This window comes from Protopterus annectens, chromosome 14.part0, assembly GCF_019279795.1.
Source record: "Protopterus annectens isolate FY-2018-M chromosome 14.part0, PAN1.0, whole genome shotgun sequence".
Taxonomy (NCBI): Eukaryota; Metazoa; Chordata; order Ceratodontiformes; family Protopteridae; genus Protopterus; species Protopterus annectens.
The window spans coordinates 927,065,191-927,087,962 of record NC_056748.1 but is presented as its reverse complement, the minus strand read 5'-3'; the positions used below and the strand labels follow the sequence as shown (position 1 = coordinate 927,087,962).

Sequence of the window (22,772 nt, the reverse complement as noted above, 5' to 3'; positions counted from 1 at the left end):
TTACTGTCAAAATGGTCTAGCCACTGCTGAATAATAGTAAATGAGGAATCTGTCAGTGCAGGTTTGCTGGAAGTCCTGTGTCCCTAGTTAAAAGATCCATTCCTTTAGGAATTCTGGTATGGCATTACCCTAGTCAGCGTCATGTTTTTCCTTGGCTCATCTGTGAGTGGTATATAAAAAGCAGTTAATTAAAAAAAGTGTCTACGGATACTGAATATTTCCACAGTAGATGGTTTGTATATGTGTGAGGTGTAGCAAAGGGACAGTAAAGCTATTAAAATGAAGGAAACAATTATAACTTGTCCATCTGAATGAAACAGTGAAGATTAGAAATTGTACAGATGACTAAGAGGCATGCCTACAGGTGATTTTTCAAAAAAAAATCAGCAAATAGGAGATTGAATGTATAGGATATGGGAGTAATATATGGAAGTCAATCGAAAGTGACTCCTAGACTGATTCCACACTCAGCACTGTAGTTACATACAGACTCTTATTGATGAAAATGTGGAGTTTAAAGCGTGAGTTCAGGATTCAGTGGCTGAGCTAGACTATATGGAAGAGTTGCTGACAGACAGACAGGTGCTGTACTCAACTTTGCTAAAAATCTCATTCCTGACAGTTGCAGTCTAGTTGACCCAGGAGTCATCCTTCAAGCCATTGAGGCCACACATCCGTCATGCATGCAGCTCTGGAAGTAGAGTAATCAGTTCAACCATTAAGGGAGGCGCGATGAGCAGCAGATGCTGATCACTCAGAGGATGACTAAAGTTGAAGCCATTTTCATTTCTTCATAAAATGGCATTAAGGAGATGAGCAGTTCTCACAGTGAAGTATGGAGGACTGATGTTGGTAGAAGTTACATGCAGGTACTGTTGAACTAAGGCTTTACTATAAACATCCTTCTTCCAGCCAGAAAAAGAGAAAAAAATCAACAAGCAACTTTTGCATCCACAGCTGGCTGCTAAAGTGCCTCAGCCACAGATGAGTGACTCTGCTGTGGCCAATTCTGGTTCCTCAGACCCTTCTTTGGCTTCCTCTGGTGTAGTTCCTAAAGCCTTCATGGATGGGAGTTCAGACATGTCCTCTGCATCTGTTTTATCAGAATCCGGGTCTCCCATTTTCCCTTCCAGCTGCAGCACACTGTGTAACAGACATCTCGGACTTTGAGCAGTATCTACGCGGATAAAAGTTCATGGTCTTTGGAACTGAAAAGACTGACCAAAACACACACATGTAAAAGAGATGTTGGCTGTTATAAATGCTCTTAGCATTTTCTATTGTCTATGTCACCCTGGTAAATTACAAGTGTTTAGAGATGATACCACAGTTGTGTGGTACATAAACAAACTGGGGAACCGTACCTTACCCTATGTGCAGACTAGCCAGGGTAGCCCAGCCCACCTTTACAACACAATGTCACTTTGTAGGGTTTTTGCCTTCTGTCAGAACAAGACTGTGTGGCAGAAAAATTGAGCAGCACCACAACAGACTTTCGCAAGTAGAAAGTAGATCAGGGGTCTTCCAGGAATTGCTCTCACTGTGGGGAAGTCCTCAGATAGATCTTGTAGCCTCCAGTCAAAGCAATCAGTTGACAAAGTTCTGCTCCTGGGTTCCATGCAAGAAGGCCTGGAAAACAGATGCCTTTTTTCTTTTCCTTGTACATTAGTATTCCTATGTGGTTTTCAACCCTTTTCCCTAATATCCAGGGCCATTCTGAAGATTAAGAAGGACTCTGCAAAGATCATTGTGGTGAATTCCTTCTTAAGGCAACAGCGCTTCTTGCTTCTTTTGGAAATGACTGAGAGCAGTTGCCACAAGCTTCCTCACAGACTGGACCTCCTCAGAGAAGAGAAGCTGGTATTTGATAAACCCCAACTCCAAACAACTGCAGCTAACTAACTGGATGATAGTCTTAATAACTTTTAGGCATCTGTTTTCTGAGGGTGTGCATCAGGTGTTAAGAAAACCTGCTACTAGAATGTCTTATATTAGTAAATGGGAAAGATTTTTTTAGTTGGTGCCTAGACAAGAAACAGGACCCTTGTTAGTTGGTGCCTAGACAAGAAACAGGACCCTTGTAAGGATAGTGTTTCAGTGGTTCTGAGAGAGTTACTATCCTCTGGCCTGTCTTAATCTGTCAAGGTTTTTTTTTTTTTGGCATTTTCAGCATATCTTCCCATCAGTCCCCCTCTTTCAGTGCAATATCCTGTGAAAAAGTTTTTGAAGGAGGTGTTGTATATCAAGTCTATTAAACAGGTGGATGTCCTTTTATTGTCATGTTGCAGTATTCTCACTTATGGGATCTTCCTCCTCAGGCGACCCGAACATCTGGCTCCTATGCCCAAGCTTAAGCCTGGTTGCTGTCAAGTGCATGGGATGTCACAAGCAGGGCCATAAACCATGGGCCATAAATGTGATGTCTGCACGCACAGACCCCAGAACTTCTCTGCCACAGTTGAACATCAGCTTGCTTGCTCTGCTCCACACTTTAGAAGACATTTTTAGATAAATACCCTGTTGGGGAATTTTCTTTATTTTACTTAGGCTTAGGTTGCTGTTGATCCTTTATTTAGCTGATGTCATCTAGAAAGGGAAAATGTAAGTGTGGCTGCCAGATTCCACACAAGGATTCCCATAAGCTTTGTTTTGTCTAGGCCAATCCCACGACCATACGCCCTGTAGTATTTGTAAGTCGTTTGTCCCTAAAAGCCTATGTAGAAGTCTGGCAGCCCTGAAATTATTCGTGAAAAAACATTTCATACGTTTAGCCCTAAGGATAAAAAAGAAACTGGCCGTCGAGGTGGAGCCACCTAAAAAGAAGGCCAAAGTTTCAAGGCCTACTGTTTCTGTCTCTCTGACTTCAGACATCCCTCCAGCTACTGGTCTAGGGAAGTCCAGGAAAACTGGCAACTTCGGCGGGTACTGTGTTGTAAGCCGCCCTAGAATCTTCAGTCGGTACGTCCCTGGAGGGTACTGCGACGTCGGCTGCAGCTGATGTCAATGAGGAACATGGCTTGACCGCATGGCCACTTTCAATTCAGACCAGGGCTCCTCTCCTACAGGTCGGATGCCCAATCCTAAGCCTACCCCTCCTCAAACGGTGTTAAAGACTACTCCTCTGAAGAGGAAACAAAAAACAAGACACTTATCATCCACTGCTGAAGACCAGCCAGACTGGCAAACTTTTTCCCAGTCCCTGGTTCAGGCCTTCATGGCCCTCAAGCCCACAGCCTCTCTTACCCCGGCCCTGACTACCCTTAGTCCAAGGCCAGTTTCAGCTACCTCCATTCCCCCAGCTCACACTCAGGAGGAAAATTCCTCGTCCTTCTCTTCTGATGAATCTCTTACATATACCTCCCAACTAGCCTCTCCCCTGGAGTACTACTTCCCGAATGAGGACTCTTTGGAAGGAGAATCCCCACCGGAAGATATAACCCTTAGGGAAATTATCTCCAAAAATGAGGGAGTACTTCAAGTGGGATGCCACTCAGATGACTGCTGTGCAAAAGAGATATTTTGAGCTCCTACAGATGGGAGTCTTTATCTCCCTAGGCTATCCTTTCTGTGATTCCACCTTACCTGGATGCATTTGCTTCTACCTGAAAGAACCCCAAATCCCAGCCTCCAGCCCCTAAAAGCCCAGACAGGTTCTACAAAGTGCCTGATGACCACAAATACTTCATTAAGCCACCTATGGCAGACACTGCTGTCATTGCAGTGGCTCCAGATAAGCAATCCAGGCAAATTCTGTCTTTCTCCCTTCTGCCATTGGATAAGGACAGCAAAGCCATGGATAGACTGGGGAAGGAGATTTATATTTCTTCCATCCTGGCCTTTAGAGCCATTAACTATCAGACACATATAGTCATATATGCCTTGGACTTAGTCTCCCAGGCAACCTCATTTCTCTCTTCCTTGCCCTTCTCCTACGAAACCCCAGGTTGCATCCAAACTCTCCCTAGCAGCTCAAGTTGCCAGACATTCTATTCTATAAAATTCAGCTATGATGCTGCTGATGCTTCAGCCAGATCAGCTGCCTCAGCATCTGTACTGTGCAGATATTCCTGACTCAAACTACATCCCCTCCCTGATTATTTAAAAAAAAAAGACCTTAGATGCCCCTCTGGACAACAAATTCCTATTTGGCAAGCAGTCTGCAGAGCTATTCAAAAGCCTCCAAGAGAAAAATAAGGAACTTCAGGAGCTCAGACATTTTATTGGTCTCTTCATTTCCAAAGTTCTGTAGGAACTACCCTGCTAAACCCACTATTGTCTGGAGAGCACCTGCTCCACCCTCCTCTTCCTCTAAACACAGGAAAGGGTCTAGAAAACCTACATCCCCCATGACTGCTTCTTAACAACCCACCCCCAGGCAGCCCTTTCCAGATAGACAGAACAATGCGTGACTGTCTAAACCATCTACCAGTCTCCACCTGCCTCTCTCACGGTCTACCCCTTTGGCAACATATCACTTCAGACTACTGGGTGTTATCAGTAGTGGAAAAAGGGTACTTTACGACCTGGCAGGAAAACCCCCTACCACAAGGCATACCTTTCCCTCCAAAAAAACAGGTCCACCTCATACCCAAGCTCATCCAAGATCTGCCTTCACAAGAAACCATAGAAGGAGTTCCTACAGCCTAGGAGGGTCAAGGGTTTTACTCCAGGCTCTTCCTGGTCTCAAAGAAGGACCACCCTTGGAGGCCTATCCTCGACCTGTCTCAGTTAAACCCCTTCCTGCAGGTAACCTCGTTCTGCATGCTGTCCCTTCAAACCTTTCTTCCACTATTACCTCCCAGTGCTTTCATGACCACCTTGGACCTGAAGGAGGCATATCTCCATATCCCCATCCACCTACACTACAGGAGGTATTTACGCTTTGCTGTGCCATCCTCACATTTTCGATTTACTGCCTTGCCCTTTGGTTTGTCTGCAGAACCAAGGGTCTTAACAAAGTGTCTAGCCCCAGCAATAGCCTACTGCAAAACAAAGGTCATACAAAACTTATTCTTATCTGGACAACCTCCTGATTACAGTGGAGGAGGCAGGTCTTCTCAGGACTCACGTGACATTCAGTATGTCCCTCCTTCAGAGTCAGGTCTTCACTCTCAGTCTGACAAAATCCTCTCACCCCATCACAAGACCAGATTTTTCTGGGCTGCAGAATAAGGACAGATCTGATGAAGACTTTCCTTCCCCAAGACAAAATGAACTCCCTAAACAGGTTCTTCCAGGAGTTGCTTCTTGTCAAACACATCTCTGCCAGGCAATTTCTCCATCTTCTAGGTCTCATGGCAACTACTCTTCCTATGTTGCCCTTCACCAGGTTGCTCATGAAGAAGTTCCAGTGGTACTTGACAAATGTCTGGTCCCAACAGGATCACTAATTGGACTTTCAAGTGTCCTTCCTACCCTGCCTGAAGAAAGAGTTGAGGTGGATCCAACAAATAAATCAGAATCCAGGCCTACCTCTGCATCCCACCAAACCGGTGCAATTCATGAACAGATGCCTTGGATATAGGGTAGATAGCCACCATGAATGGTCTCAAGGTACAGGCTTAATGGGAGCCCTCCCTCCAGAGAAAGCATATCAGTGTGAAAGAAATTACTGCTCCCCTTCTAGCCCTAAAAGCTCCCTTCCCTCTAATACAGGAAGACCCCCTACAAATCTTCACAGACAATACCACTGTGGTAGGGTACATCAACAAGCAAGGTGGGACCAGATCCTACTTACTGTGCGGCCTAGCAATACAGGCATGGGAGTTGGCCACCCAGTACAATTTCACACTGCAGGTGGTCTACATTCCATCTCAGGATAACCACCAGGCAGATACCTCAGCAGATCATTCTTCCAGCATCACGAGTGGATGTTACACAGAAATGTTTTCTTAGACATTGTCCACTGATGAGGCATCCCACAGATAGATCTGTTTGCCTCCCTTCAGAACAGACAACTTCAGCTATTCTGCTCCATAATCCACTCTCCACTAGCCTGGAAAGTGGATGCCTTTTAGTCTCTTGGAAGGGGTTCTTCCTTTATGCCTTTCCCCCCTTCCCACTCATTCAGAAGGTCCTTATGAAAATACAGAAGGACAAACTAAAACATTTGCTGGTGAACCCCTATTGGCCAAGACAGCATTGGTTCCCCCTTCTTTTATCTCTTGTCAGGGGCAATCACCACAAGTTGCCCCACAAGGTGGACCTGCTCGCACAACAAAAGGGGTCCCTCTTTTATCCTCATCTGGATACCCTCCGCCTAACCCTGTGGGTGATAAACTTCTGATCCCTTTCAGACACCTCTATTTGGAGGATGTGCTGTCTGTCCTGCAGGAGGCCAGGAAACCCACAATCCAGAGATCCTACATTTCAAAATGGAAAAGGTTCTCCACTTGATGTCTTCAAAGATAACTAGACCCATACCAAGTGGATGTCCCTCTAGTCGTAGCCTATGTGTGTGAGCTCCTAAAATCAGAACTTTCATACTCTTCAGTGAAAGTCCATTTATCTGCCATACCTATTGACCCACCCCTTTTATCCAGGTTGGGGGTGAAACTTTTTCTTAAGGGGGTTCTCCACATCAGATGTCCAAGAAAACCAATTCCCCCTCCATGGGACTTGAACTACGTGTTGGAGAAACTTACCACTGCCCCCTTTGAGCCGGCAGCTTCTGCCTCTGTAAAGTTGTGTACTTGGAAGACTGTCTTATTAGTAGCCTTTACTTCAGCTAGGAGAGTCTCTGAACTGCAAGCTCTCATGGCTTCTCCACCCTACACTATCTTCCACAAAGACAGGGAAACTCTTCGTACCAACCCCTCCTTCATACCCAAGGTGGTCAATGAGCTGTCCCTCAACCAGTCTGTCCATTTACCCACTTTTTTTTCCCCTTCTTCTCAAAATGACAGTGACAGAGTGCTCCACTCCCTTGATATCCACAGGCATCTAGGATTTTATCTGGACAAGACCAAAGACATTAGAAAGTCCAATCAGCTGTTTGTTTCCTTTCATCCCAGGGCTGTGGGGAAAGCTGTATCCAAACAGACAATATCCTCCTGGATATGCAAAACTGTTACCTTCTGTTATTCCTTTTGTCCCACTCTATTAAGGCACATTCCACTAGTGTAGTGGCCTCTTCAGGAGCCTTCAAATGCCTGGATATGGCTACCATCCTTGAGGCAGCCACATGGTCCTCTGTACACACCTTCACCAAGCATTATAAATTGAACAACATCTCCAGAGCCAGAGCAGGATTTGCAAGGGCCATCCTCCATGGCTTCCTGGAGACTGCCACCTCTTCCTCCACCCTTTCTTCTACATAAGCTGTGCTACTCTCCCATATGTGAGAATACTGCAGCATGATAATAGAAAGACATAGAATAGTTGTGTAAAATCTTACCATAACCATAGCTGTCCTTCTCTTCCATGTTGCAGTAGTCCTTCCCTCCCATCCCCCTTCATGCTTCTTTTCCCTGTCTGGATGGCATCATTCCTGTTTTCAAAAAACTGTTGTCTGAGTGGCCAGTCACTTCTGAGATCTGTGTGTGCAGACATCACGTTTATGGCCCTGTGTGTGACGTCTCACACCCCTCTCAGCAGCCAGGCTTAAGCTTTGGCATAGGAGCTGGAAGTGCGGGTCCTGAGGCAGAGGATCTCACATGTGAGAATACTGCAGCACGGAAGGAAGGACATCTATAGTTATGGTAAGATTTTACACAACTATTCTTTTCTCCTTGAAATCTTAATTTTATTGTTTTTTACAGACCGATAACAATTCTGCCCCCCCCTCCAAAATACTAGAGAAATGCATCTATATTCAGTTGATGTTAATATCTAGCCTCAAATAACCTGCAGTCAGAAACACAATATGGCTTTAGGCCCCAGCACAGCACCTCTATTGCATTTTACCAGTATAATAAACCAGTGTATAAACAATGGTCTGCTTATGTCCACCATGTTCTTAGCCTTGTCAAAGACATTTGATACCGTCTCGCACCAGCAACTGCTCGTCTGACTGTCCTCAGTGGGCCTTTAACAATACTCCTTGTTATGGTTTCTTAGTTACCTCTCTAGAAGGCAACAAGCTGTTAAATGGCAACAAACCTACTCATCCTTTCAATCATTTACTACAGCTGTCCCTCAGAGCTCTATCCTGGGTCCTCTCCTATTTAATATATATTTATTAATCACCTCCAGACCTCCACTCACCATTCTAGTGTAGTTCAGTATGCAGATGACTCTGTATTCATATGTGCAGTCTCAACCATAAATAAGCTCTACGACATTACCCGAAAATCATTCTCCTCTGTAGAAACTTGACTCAAAGAATCAAACCTTGTACTCAGCCCCAAGAAAACTAAGTTAATGATTTTTTACCTCAAAAAATTGCCAAAATCAAAAGCAATTTTTTACCATAAAGTCAGCAAATAATACTGTCATTGAGTGTATCTCACAGTAAATTTTAGGCATTATAATAGATGACAATTTCAAATATGTCTAGCATGTGCTGCACACCATTAAATATACTCACCAGAAACTAGGCAGCCTTTATAGGATCAATGGATTCCTTATAGATACTGCAAGAAAAACTGTAGCCATCACCTTCTTATTGCCGATGTTCTTATCCGATGCACCTATCCTAAAAAAACTTGAACTATAGTCAAAGAAAAAAACTTGCCTCCTGCTACAATAAAGTAATTAAATTTGCATCAATCTCCCTCATAGGACCTACCATTGTTAGTTTACTACACAAATACCTAACATATTCACAACTAACTACAACACACAAATTCAGTCATCCAGAAAAATGCCCTGCACTACAAGACTTATTACTGCCCTACTGTCTAGCAAGGGACCTCAGTGCTAGTAACAAATTCTTATTACTTACAAATAAGTCAAATAATGTTGCAGGGGACTTGGTCTGCTCCCCAGTACGTTGCCAAACTCTGGAATAGTATCCCCACACGAATAAAACTCTCCGACAAACTCAGAAGTTTTAAACCACTGCATAAATGTCATCTTAACCAATACTGGTGCTGCACATGCTCATCACAAGGTTAAGACTTTGTGCTCACAGTGTAATACTCTACAAATACTCTCCTTAAGTAGAATACTCTCAACCACTCACTGAAATGACAAATCTATTTTTATACATAACTGCTGCCTGTGCAATCTGCTAAGTTGCATGTGGGCTTTCTCTTTAGTAATTTTCACCTCTGTAAAATCTTAGAATGTATAAATGTAACAACTGTTTGTGTATAAATGTAAATAGAAATGTAACTACTCTGTGTTTAACTGAAACTTGGTATAATGCAATGTAAGCAAATGAAGCTTTTCTCATAGGTTCATAGATGAATACTAAGCTAGCTGCCCTGAAGGGCCATTTTAAGCCTAGCCAATAACCGACGGTCAGAATCAAACCCTGTACTTTGTGTCTGTAAGGTGAAGACTCTAACCATTATACCAAACACACCCTCCTGGGTCTCTGCTGAAAATGGGTAGTCAGACTTTCCTGGTAAACAGAGACAAATTATCTTGTAGGTCACCATTGTCTCATTTTTCCACAAAACTATGGTTTCCTTAAGAACTAATTCTTCAGTTATACCTAGAGTGGTATCCAGGTTTTCTTTGAGTCATACTGTCCATCTCCTTGTTTTCTGTCCAGAATCTAAAAATGAGGGAGAAAGGGTACTCCATACCATGTATATATCCTCAGACAACTTTGGTATTATCTTGACGGAAATAAATCTTACAGAAACTCTGATCATTTTATTTCTTTTGATGGTAAGAAGAAAGAACAACATTTGTCAAAGCAGACAGTTTCCAAATAGATGGCACATACTGTTGTCTTTGCCCACACAATAAGGCAATGCCAGGCAAGGTCAAGGCTGTTTTTTCTTGGGCCTCTGCTTCCCCTGTGGCTTTTTGGAAAGAATTAGAGTCCAAGTTTTCTAAAAGGAGCAATTTGGTCCTCTGTACATATCTTGGCAAAGCACTACAAGGTAGATTTTCTCTAGGTCTCAGTCAGGCTTTGCTTAAGGGCTTTCCTGCCAGTCGATGAAAGGTAAGGTATTATACCCATATAGCTAAGGCTACTGTAGAAGTGATCAATATGATGAACGTAGTACAGTTGTGTAAGTAAACTTGCCAGATATGGAGGGGTTGGCATAATAGTTATTTACCTAACAGATTCAAGGTACAGGATTTGAATTTGACCTCCAGTTATCTGCCAAACTTCTAATAGTCTGCAGACTAATAGCCTAATAATTACCTATGAACCTGTTCATAAAATGTATAAATAATCACTGCTGCAGTAGCCTCTCCATTCCCCTTATTTCTGTATATTTTTGTTACCATGCTAAGGGCTTCTCTTTTTACTTTTTTTTCTTATCACTGTCCTTTAAGGGCTCTCAGCTGGCATGAAAGCTCTGAAGGGCTTAGTAACCAGAGTGCTCTTTTTCTTCAGCTCAGCTCAGCTCCTGCCTAAAACTGTTTTGTTGTGTGGAAGATGCCCTTCAAACTTTGGAAACTGGAGGTCTGTTTTATCCTTAGCAGGATACAAACCATATAGCTAGGGGTCCTGCAGGAGTGAATGAAAATCTACTGTCACATTAAGTTTATTTACACAACTGTAGTATTCATGTTTGGAAGTTTGTACAGAAATGCGTCTCGTCTTCCAGTATGTTATTGTGACTTGATCCATTTAGTTGAGATATTTACTCACTTAACTTACCACCCACCCACATACCTCTTAACTGTCCAGATTTTTGCAAAATATCCAGATTTTTGACTTCTGTTCTTGATTTGCTCCTCATAAAATTTGTGGTTTTCTATCAAAAACTGAGGATTGAAGTTACTAAATAATGGCATACAATTGAGTATTAGACCTCGTATCTTTCAAGAAATGAATGAAACACAAAACAATATTTAAAATCTGTCCCTATTTTTAGGCCTCTGTCCCTCTATTGTTCTAGGCTTTGTCAATATTTCTTGCATTGAGAGGTTGAGAGGTATACCCACCAGCTGTACTCATTTTACACAAGCTTTCCATGAATCTCACCAGATATATTGATCTTGATACCTTCCATAGAAAAACAATTTTTGATTGGAGTCTCAGAGTTTAGACTACATAATGTTGGCCTGCTTTTGGGATGAAGATCAATATATTTCAGTAAGAAAATATGAATCCTAGCTGGAGAGAGAATAATGGGCTCTTTATCCATAGAAAGAGTGCTGTAGGGTCAAAGGTAAGTACTAGGCAATCAGACCATTTCAAACCTAGCCAAAAAACCCCTCATGGAGGCCAAGACGAGATGGACCGAGAGAGAATCTGAGGCTGCTCAGCCAGTTATCCAGGTTTACTTTGAAGCTGGCAAAGGTGCTAATCTGCTTACCTTGTATTGGAAGTTTGTTCCAGATGTAAGAGATATGATGGGATATGAATCTTTCATGTCAATATGTCCTATTTTATCTGCTGATGAAGGATTAGTTCCTTTAACAGAGTATTTGACATATTTTTTCTGTGACGGAATAGGAGATGAAATAGGGTTGGATATTTCATGGCACAAAAGACTAGACTTGGATCCCCATGGAGGAGTCTGTAAGACACTGAAAACTAAGATTTTTGATACCACTAAACTTTTTAGTTTACATCTTTGAAGTCTTTCAGGTTGTATGTTATATTTATATAAATACATGCCAAAGGTCAGTAATGGGTCTGATAACAAAGGAGTAAAGGGGGAATTAAGACGTATTTGGATCTAGTGGTGATGCCTTTGGAAATTAGACGGGACAGATAAAAGGCTTTTGAAGTACTATGGAGACTTGATGGTCAAATGATAAGGAATTATCAACAAGAGGATGCACAAGAGTACCCAGATCTCTTAAAACAGTGTCTGACTGGAGGGATGCATCTCGTATACAGTAGATGAAACTGTATTGTTTACCAAAATAAACTGTACTACATCTAGTTTTAATTTGAGACCACTGTCCTTGCACCACTTGTTAACATGAAATAAGCCATGTAGGAGCAATTGTTTGTCAGTTGAAAGGGGAATAACAACACATCTGTAAAATTAGTTAACCAGAGAACAAAAGTGTGAATGCCAAATAGGAGAGAACCCAAAACTGAACCCTGTGGGTATACCTTTGGTAACTGTTTTGCTTTCAGAAGTAGCACCTGCTTCTCTTACCACATGGGTTTTGTCAGACAGCCAGTTAGGTATCCATCAAACAATTTAAGGATTTACATTCAGATTTTCAAGTCTGTTATTACCTACATGTCAAAGGCCTTGGCCAGGTCCATGCATGCTGTATGCACTGCATAACCACTATCCACCGCTTTGTTTACTTTTCCAAAGAAACTAAAGAGGTTAAAGAGACAGAACCTTCCTTTGATAAAGCCAAATTGTTGAGGGTCCTGGACTAAGAGATTTTCAATGTCCAGATTAATGAAGTCTGATATACTGCATTCCGTAGCTTTACATATAAGGTTAGTCAATCTAATGAGTCTATAGTTACCGGGGTCCATGGCTGGGCCACCCTTGTGTTGTAGCATCATTATGAAGTCTGACTTTAGGAATGCGGCTTAGTTTAAAGAGGTTAACTAGGGGCTCCGAAAGGCCATACTTGTCACCGATAAGCAGGCAACATGGTATGTTGTCAGGGCCCATGGGTGAAAGTATTAGTTTTTGAAAGGGCTGAGATAACTTGTTTCATAGTAATTTAAAAGGGGTGACTGAGGTCGTGGAACCTGTGTGATAGCTGTAACTGTGGATGGAGTAAAATTTGGGTCAGATTATAGTGTTATTGTGGACTAGCTCCAAACACTGTTGGGACGTTAGTTCTTAACTTGACATAATGAAAATGTTGCATTTATTTTTTGCTTTAGTGGCTGTGGAGTTCAGGAGTCTTGGAACTGAAAACTCCTTTATTCATATAGATGCAGTAATCCCATGTTAAAAAAGCACCTGAGATTATAACTGATAAATGTTCAGCTCTGTTTTGTGTGCTCTCATTTGTCTGGAGGCTGTTAAAGGACTGGTGGTTATTGCATATTGTGTCTTTACATAAAAAAGACAACTCAGTCCATTGTAATTTAGTGTCTCATCTTAACTTTCCCCATTAAGCAAATGAAGCTGGCTTATTTTCTGGATGCAAACCACTGACCCCATGGGTTTAAGTTCATACACTCATGATAGGCTGCTGATTCTGCTTTATGGCCTTGCGTAAATGCTCAGTGTTACCTGTGAACAGGTATGGACCATTGGTCATTGGCAAAAACAGAGCCTGGGTTATAATTTTGTAGACTGTGACTAAGTAATGTTGGATGCAATTTTGTAGTCCTGTTGACCCATTCTGTTTCTAGGATATGCTTCCAGCTGAAAAGTCCAAGGCTGGTCAAAATTACTAGGAACAACAGTACTATTTATTGTTGCTGGCCTTGTCTTTTTGTTGTACAGCTTTGTCTCAAAGTAAGTGCTTTGTGTAGCTGCAGACAGTTGCCACCTAGGCATTCTGATTCGTCTTGTTGGCACAAATCAGTATAGCTTTTGTAACAAATATGAACACCGTACACCTGTCTGGGATGCATTGAGTAATATTTCAAACTTGGGCTGCTCGTAATTTACAGAAATGGAGTTCTGCAGACATACCTGTATGTACAAGTACATATAATGCCTTGCTGTCCAGAAGATCACAGAGGGTATACCTCACATTAATTTGTTACCAAGAAGTTTAACAGTAAGAGGGTAGATCATCATAATGACAATACAATGCCCTTTATAAACAACTAGTGTATAAAATAATCCTCATTTGCCCCATTTTAATCCATGTCTGAGTTAGTGGGGAGATGGAGCCTATCCTGGCACATAACAAGTATAGGATGATGAATCTTATCCTGGACAGGGTGCCAGCCCAAGACAAATTGCACTTAAATGTTCCCACAGCTCATACACACTTGCAAGCTTTTTGGAGGTTTGACAGTTTACTTCATTTGAGATATGAGATGAAACAAGATAACTCAATGAAACTTCACACTTACACGGGGAGTCATCCTGTTCAGGAAGCAAAGTAGTGAACCAGGTGCTGTAAGGCAACAACTCCATGATTAAACTGCCTTTATTAAGTCAAATTTGCTCCTAAGTTCAACCTCTGTCATTTTGTCATGTGCATCCTTTCTGATGGCACAGAATTGTTGAACACAAGTGATTTCTGCTGAACTCCATTACTATGAACTCTTGATCTGCACAACATAGAAATTAAAGCTGTGGAGCACAACAATAATGTGCAGTTTCTGTATTTTTTTTTAAAAGATTGCTGTTAGACGAGGTCAGCTAGTGTAATATTTAAGCAGGTGCCTGAGTTGGACAGGCACTTTAAGTACACCCACCCGCATTTATTCAGTTGCTCATTTGAGCAAATTCATTCTGTTTGATAGCAATATGGTAAGTGAAAAATACTTTGAAATTGAGTCTGTAAGTACAGTAAATATATTATTGTAAGTCATAAATTATAAAACAGACATCAAGACTGAATTCTGTTACAAATCATGTACTTTTAAAAAACTAAATTATTAGTTGATTTTGAATAGGTAAAGAGAAGATGGGAAATTGTACATTGCCACGAGCGGACAGTTTTTCATCACTGTATGCTGTGGGTGAAGAAAAAGGAGTGGAGTACTTTTTTGCATCTGATGCAAGGTAATTTTTTAATAAGCAATTGTATGCTTTATCTAACCTACTGTGTGACTAGCACCTAGTGCTTAACTGATTGGCACAAGGATTTTTTTTCTTTTCTATACAAATATTCACACTGTGTCCTTATGCGTGCATGTGTGTGTTTCTATATATCTACATATATATATATATATATATATATATATATATATATTTATATAAATAGATGTGTATAGGTGCAGATAGATATAAATATACACACACACACACACACACACAATGCGTATATATATATATATATATATATATATATATATATATATATATATATATATATATCTTTTACATTTGTTTACTGGGATAGTCTGACTGGATACATGTCAATTTTCAGCGGAGGTCCGGGGAGAAAAGCTCCACATAGTCAAACATACAAAAGGTTACACAAGAAGTTACAAAACAATTAGAATATATAAAAAAAGTGGTAATATACCTTATGTACATTGGTTTAGAAGTGTTCCCTAGTAGGGGACTCACAGTTCTCATGGACAGATGCAATTACAAGTAAGACTGGATACATAGCATGGTGATGTAGTTAGATGTTATGATAATTACCAATTATGCTATGATAATTGCTGATTATGCTATTGTTTTATAACTTAATCCGGGTTGGTACATGGGCATAGCCAGTTCAATTTGAGATGCTGTTTGAGGTTTTTTTTAAGAGACTTTTGGAGTAGTGTAGGGTTATAAAGTTTGGCAAGGCATTCCAGGGTTAAGAGTGTCTTGTTTCTATACAGTGATTCAAGCTTCTTATTGATGGTCTGTATGGTTTTGTTGACCTGTTGGTTAAATTTGAGATTATGGTCTATGATAACCCCTAGAAGTTTAGTGTGTTGATCTGGGGAGATAGTGTTGCCATTGTTAGATGTGACAGAGAATGAAAGTGTGGCGGATCTACTAATGTGGGTGAAGAGTAGAAATTTAGTTTTATTGGGGTTCATTAGTAGGCGGTGGTTGGTGAGCCAGTTCTCAATAGTGTTAAATGTATTTTGGGTTAAAACTTGTAGTTCGGATGGGGAGGTGGCTGAACAGATGAGAGTGGAATCTGCATTTTGAATACAGGTAGCTTTAGGGATAGCAGTGTGATGATTATTGATAAAAATAGAGAAGAGTAGTGGGCCTAGTGTATGGATCCCTGAGGGACACCAAGTGTGAGAGCGGTAGCTGTCTGGAAAGTTTGCCCTGCCATAGTACCACCTGATGTCCTTCAAGGATGCAACTGCAGTCCTGACATATGGGTTGTCCTGCCTCAGGCAGCCCTTCGGTCGGCCAGATTCCAAAGTCTGGGTCCGGCGTCGGCTGATGTCGCCCTTTCCCCAACGTCAGAGCACCTGGGGTATAAAAACGTCAGCTGACGCCATCTTCTACAGTCTTTCTTGCTGCGTGGCGCCCGAAGCAGAAGCAGTTCGCAAGTGCCGGTCGACCAGCTCCTGTGTTTTCAGCTACTGAAGTCTTCAAAAAAGCTAAGTACCCCGTTGGGGACCTTTTCTTGCCTCAGCCGATGTCAGATAAAAGTGAAAAAGTTAATTGTTTAACTTGTGGGAAACAAATACCTCATAAGGATTTCCACTCTTACTGCTTACCCTACCTAGGCCCAGAACACAACGTCTCGGCCTGTGCAGCTTGTGCCTCTTTCAATAAACGCACTCTTAGGCGTCGGTCAGAGTTTGCACAGGATTATTTTGGGGAAGATTTCTGTTATATCATGCCGTCGGAGCTTCCGACAGCACATTTACCTAAAAAACGGAAGGATAAGGACCGACACCCGCGGTCCTCGGTCTCGGCCGACACCACGCTTAGGCCTACCGCGAGTGTCTCGGTCTCTTCTGAGCTGGTTTCACAACCGCTGCAGACCGACGACACCGCTCCACCGGTTACTTCGGTACTGGAGGCCAGCTCGGTGCCGGTTTCTGTTCTCCCCTCTGAGACCGTAGCCCAGGATATTTCTGACACCATTTCAGTGGATAAGACTACTCCAGCACGTGGTGCTGCCAGGCCTCCAGTGTCTATGTCCATTAAGGCCTACACACGTGCTAAGGCTGCCAAACAGGCTAAGTCTCTCCCTCCAAGATCTGTTTCTCTGGGGTCCACTTCTGGTTCTCAAATTTTAAGTTTAGCTGAGGACCTTATTTCTTTAATTAGGGGTTCACAGCTTCATCCAGATAGAGGCTCTCAGCCGCCTTCTGACAAGAGGCCTAGGGTTGAGCAGGTAGATTCCCAGTCCTCCGATGAGGCCTCAGGTGATTCTGCACATTCAGACTACCAGGAGGAGGCCTTCCCGGCCTACGAGGATTCTGATGCGGAGGAATCTATTCCCTCTGCTTCTCCTCCTGAGGAGTTTTCCTTTGGGGAAATGCTTCATTCCATGAGGGAACACTTCAAATGGCAAGGCCAAGAATACTCAGATTCTAGGAAAAGGTTAAGGGAATTTTTAAAGCTACCTCAGCATAGACCCTTAGCTATTCCTCCAGTTTTAAATGTTTTAGATGATGTGTATTTAGAATCTAGTGTTTCCCCTGACTCCCTCCCCCCTGCTCCTGTCAAGCCAGACAGGTACTACAGGGTCCCAGACACACATCAATTTCTGTACAAGGGCCATACTGCTGACCCTGAAACTATTTCTCAGGGGCCTAAAGGGGTTTCCTTCACTACTGCTAAGAACCCACTCTCTTCGGAAAGAGATTCTAGGGCTTTAGAAAGGTGGGGCAAGAAAGTATATACATCTTCCACCCTTTCTATGTGAGCATTAAATTGTCAATTTCATATGATTCAGTATCAGGAATACATGTTGGATGACTTGCAAAAGAAACTGGCTTCCCCTGACCATTAGATAGAAAGGGGTTACAGGAATTGGTTCATAATACTAAGCAGGTTAGCAGCCATTTCCTTCAGTGTGGATATGATGCATTGGAAGCTTCATGTAGAGAAGCAATGACAGGTGCGGTCATACGCAGACATGCTTGGTTAAAGGAACAAACATTGCCAGACTATGTGAAAATTAAGCTTTTGGACGCACCACTAGAGAAACATAAGCTATTTGGTGCTACTGCACAAGAGGTTTTAAAGAAAATAGAGGAAAAGGCAAAATCAGTGCAAACAGTCAAAGATTTCCTCCAGGTACAGCCTCCAAGATTCAGCAGGAATTGGCCTTCTAAGCATTGGTCCTTTCCTGACACAGACAAATTTCAAAGAGGCAAAAACAGACGTGGCAGAGGTAGAGGGCAAACTCGAGGCTCCTACAGAGGATGTCAATGGCAGCCTCCGAACCAGAGAGGTGGGGCAGGACCTTCCATTGCTCCACCAGGACAATCTCAATGACTTGACTTTGACTCTGCCATCCAGGGCTCAATTAGAAGCACCTTTGGGCAGAAAATTATCTTTATTCTCACAAAATTGGCACAATATTACAAAGGACAAATGGATACTGGAGATAATAGACAAAGGATACAAATTCCATTTTCATACACTGCCAACAAGACATGGCAGGCCAAACCTGCCACCAAATCAAAGGGCAGAGGCACTCAAACAAATAACAAACCTACTTCAAATAAGAGCAATAGAAAAGGTTCCTTCTGCAGAACTAGGACAAGGATTTTATTCAAGACTGTTCCTTGTTCCAAGAAAAGAAAACCAATGGAGACCCATTCTGGACTTGTCCGCACTGAATACTTACCTTATTGTGCCAAAATTCAAAATGCTGACTTTACAGCAACTCCTTCCCATGCTGGGCAAGGGGTCTTGGCTGGTAACTCTGGACCTCAAGGAGGCATACCTGCATGTCCCAATCAGACAAAGTTGCAGAAGATACCTCAGATTTCTTGCAGGCTCAGAGCATTATTAATTCTTAGCTTTGCCCTTTGGCTTATCTACTGCGCCCAGAGTGTTCACGAAATGCCTGGCATCAGTAATTGCACATTGAAGACTTCAGGGGATACAAATATACCCTTACCTGGATGACTGCCTTATACAAGCAGACAGCCAACAAGCCTTGTTAAAAAACTTGGACTATGTCATTCACCTACTTCAGGCCTTGGGATACACAGTCAATACTCAGAAATCAAGTCTCGTAGCATCCCAACAAATATTCCTGGGTGCCACACTGGACACAAACACCCAGATGGCGTTTCTGACAAAAGAAAAACAAAAACAATTACCAGAATACTTCAGAAGATTGGCAACACACACCCAGATGACTGCAAGGAAAATCCTGCAGGCCCTGGGTTTCATGGCATCTTGCATTCTACTGATTCCACATGCAAGGCTGCATATGAGGAAACTACAATGGTATCTAAAAAGTCTATGGTCTCAGCACAGCCACAGCCTGGAAACATTGATCCCACTCATTCCATGCCTTCAAAAGGAATTTCTGTGGTAGGCTCACGCAGGCCAGATAAACAAAGGTATGCCTTTCAGCAAGCCTCATACAAGTCAAACCATAACAACAGACGCCTCAGACCATGGATGGGGGGTGCACATGGAGGGCAGATGCATTCAAGGACAATGGACACAAAAAGAAAAGCACCTGCATATCAACCAAAAAGAAATGCTGGCAGTGATACATGCAATCAAGGCCTTCGAAAAGTTCATGCATCAGGGCCATCTACTAATAAAGACAGACAATACCACAGTTATGTGGTACATAAACAAGCAAGGAGGTACCCATTCCTACCCTCTTTGCAGACTGGCAATGAATCTCTGGGATATTTCCCTACAATTCAAAATAGAGCTACAATCCCAGTTTGTACCAGGGAAGGACAATGTTCTGGCGGACAGCCTAAGCAGAAACATCATGGATCCACACGAATGGATGTTGCATCCAGACATTTTCTTACAAATAGCTCAAGCATGGGGGAAGGCCGGTTATAGATCTTTTTGCCTCCCACTTCAATTACCATCTGAAAAGTTTTGCACAAGGACATACCATCCTCAAGCATGGAAGGTGGTCGCTCTCTCCTTCAGTTGGAACTCTCTAACATTATATGCCTTCCCACCTCTTCCTTTGATGACCAAGGTGTTACTAAAGATCAAGACAGAGCAACTGAAAGTCATACTGATAGCTCCAGACTGGCCAAGACAACACTGGTACCCACTGCTACGGAGCTTGACACACACCAATCCGTGGCTCCTTCCTCAATGGCCACTTCTTCTGACACAGCGCAATTACAGGACACTACACCCCAGCTTGAAAACATTGAAGCTGACAGCTTGGAAGATTCCATGACTATTACTCAAGATACACTTTCCAAAAGGGTAAAAGATATCACCCTGGAGGCGCGCAGACCTTCCACTAGAAAAACATACTCAGCAAAATGGAAGAGATTTCTTATCTGGAACAGCAAAAAGGGTCAAGACCCATCAGTGATGAGCATTCCACAGATCCTGGAATACTTGGTTGAAATGCTCTACAATGGCCTTTCATATTCTTCCATAAAATACATGGTTCAGCAATATCTGCCAAATATAACACTGCTCCGCCTGTATTTTCTCACCCATTGCTAAGACAGTTTCTAAGAGGTATAAAGAACATCAACCCTCCAAGGAAACCACCAGTGCCTGTATGGGACCTCAAATTCATGCTGGAAAAAATAACTCTTCCTCCCTTTGAACCAACAACATCTTCAGAGTTGCAATTTCTGTCTTGTAAAACAGCCTTCCTTCTGGCAGTAACCTCAGCAAGAAGAGTCTCTGAGCTACAGGCTCTTATGGCAATACAACCATTTCTCATTTTCACCCGGACAGAGTTTCTTTGAGAACCAATCCGTCATTCATGCCAAAGGTGGTATCCAGGGTGTCCCTGAATCAAGCTATTCACCTGCCTGCCTTCTTTTGCAATCCTCAAAATAAAGGAGAGAGACTTCTGCACACCTTGGACATACACAGACAGTTGCTACTACATGGACAGAACAAAGTCTTTCAGAAAATCTGACCAGCTTTTGTAGCTTTGCTGCTGGATTGCAGGGAAAAGCAATTTCAAACAGACAATTTCTAAATGGATTGGAAATTGCATTCGATTCTGCTACTCTTTTCATGGAAAAACTGTGCCAGCTGACATCAGGCCACATTCCACCAGAGCTACAGCCACCTCCACAGCCTTTTTAAGAGGAGTGGCAACAAAGGACATTTTAGAAGCTGCTACATGGAGCTCCGTGCATACATTTTCCAAACATTACAACCTGCCTTTATACTCCAGATCCAGAGCAGGGTATGCCTCTGCAGTCCTGCAGGGCATTTTAGCTACACCATCTTTGTCTTAGTGCCTACCACCCCCAGGTTGGCTATGGTATTCAACCCATATGTCAGGACTGCAGTTGCATCCTTGAAGGACATAGTACAGTTTTGTACCTACCATAAATGTAGATGTCCGATAGGTATGCAACTGCAGTCAGGTTTTCCCTCCCACCTACCCCTCTGTGGTATACTTTTGGGTTTCTACCCCTCATTTTAGCTACCTGGGGTAATCTTTTATGATGTATTTGTTTTTATGCTGTTGTACTTGTCTGGAATTTTTCTCTATTTTTCAAAATTTAGCCTTCCTTAGAGGGCACCTGGCATCTGGGGCAAGAAACACTGAAGAAGATGACGTCGGCTGACTTTTTATACCCCAGGCACTCTGACGTCAGGGAAAGGGCGACATCAGCCGACGCCGGACCCAGACTTTGGAATCCGGCCGACCGAAGGGCTGCCTGAGGCAGGACAACCCATATGTCAGGACTGCAGTTGCATATCGGACATCTACATTTATTTTAGGTACAAAACTGTACTTTGTCTACCACTTAGGTAGGACTGGAACCACTGGATAAGTGTGCGTGTTGAGGGAAATGGATTTTCGAGAAAGAATGAGAAGTTCATGGTTGACCATGTCAAAGGCAAGGAAGACGGCGGAGATTAGCCTATTGTCATTTCTGTTATTGTTTATGGTATTAGTAAAGGAAAGGAGGGCTGAGGTGGTGCTGTGATATGGCCTGAAGCCATGCTGGGACTCTGATAGTAAGTTATTCTGTGAAAGGTATTGCATTAGTTGCTTGTGTACACATTTCTCCATTATTTTGGCTAGTGGAGAAAGAATGGCAATGGGTCTATAGTTGGACATGTCTATTGAGCTACCACCTGTATGGAGTGGGATGACTGATATTTTCCAGAGGGAGGGGATAGCATTTTCGGATAAGGTTCTGCTGATAAGGATAGATATGGGATATGCAATGGCATCTGCAGCTATTTGTAGGTACTCTGCAGGGAGGAGATCAGCAGCAAGGGTGGTAGTTTTTTTTTTTTTTTTTTTTTTTTTTTTTTTAAGGATAATTTTGATAAAACTAGTGGATATTGGTTGGAGGCTAAATTCGGGGTGATTTGTGGATAAATTAGGTGTGTGGTTTAAGTTTGTGGAGGTTAGGTGATTTGCTAGGGATTGGATTGTTTTGGTGAAAAAGTTGTTATAAGCGCTATGGTGTCTGGGGAACTATGGGTATGGTTAGTCGGGGTTGGGGTGGTAGAATATCCTGGATGAAGTAGTTGATTTAAGACTGCCCAGAACTTTTGGGGGTTGTTTTGGTGTTTTTGTAGGTGATTATGGTAGAAGTTTTTTTTATCCAGTAAAATAGATTTTTTGTCATTCCTGAGTTGACGATATTTTAGATGGTCAAGTGAGGCTTTGGTTGTTCTCCAGCTGGCCCAGGCTCTGTTTCTAGCTTTGATTTTAGATTTGGTATCTTTTGTGAGCCATGGTGCTGTGGTTGATCTAGATTTTATTGTGCGTGCTGAAGCATGGGAATCAAGGATACTTAGGAATTTAGTGTTAAAGTGAGCTACAGCCTCTTCTAAGGGTAGATTTTTTTAGTTTTGACCAGTCAGCTGTTTGTAGTTCGTTTAGGAATATTGCAGTGTCAAGTTTTTTCTGTTTCTCACCATTTTATATTTGGTCTGGTGAGGGTTTCCTAATTTGTTTTATGATCTAGGTTAGAAAATGGTCGCTAAGGTTGTCAGGAGAGTGCCAGCAGTATACAGTTGGGATTGGTTTTAACTATGATCCAGTCCAGGATACTT

The 22,772-nt window shown here is 42.4% G+C and overlaps 1 protein-coding gene across 1 annotated transcript in view; it reads left to right on the top strand.

Annotated features, from left to right (window-relative positions):
* LOC122789348 (glutamine--fructose-6-phosphate aminotransferase [isomerizing] 1-like) overlaps positions 1-22,772 on the top strand; it is a gene marked incomplete in the record, with an annotated part of 1,275,423 nt that overhangs the window by 553,383 nt on the left and 699,268 nt on the right. Inside the window, 1 exon segment of the mRNA XM_044056728.1 lies at positions 14,588-14,696. Coding sequence (XP_043912663.1) covers positions 14,588-14,696 — 109 coding nt within the window.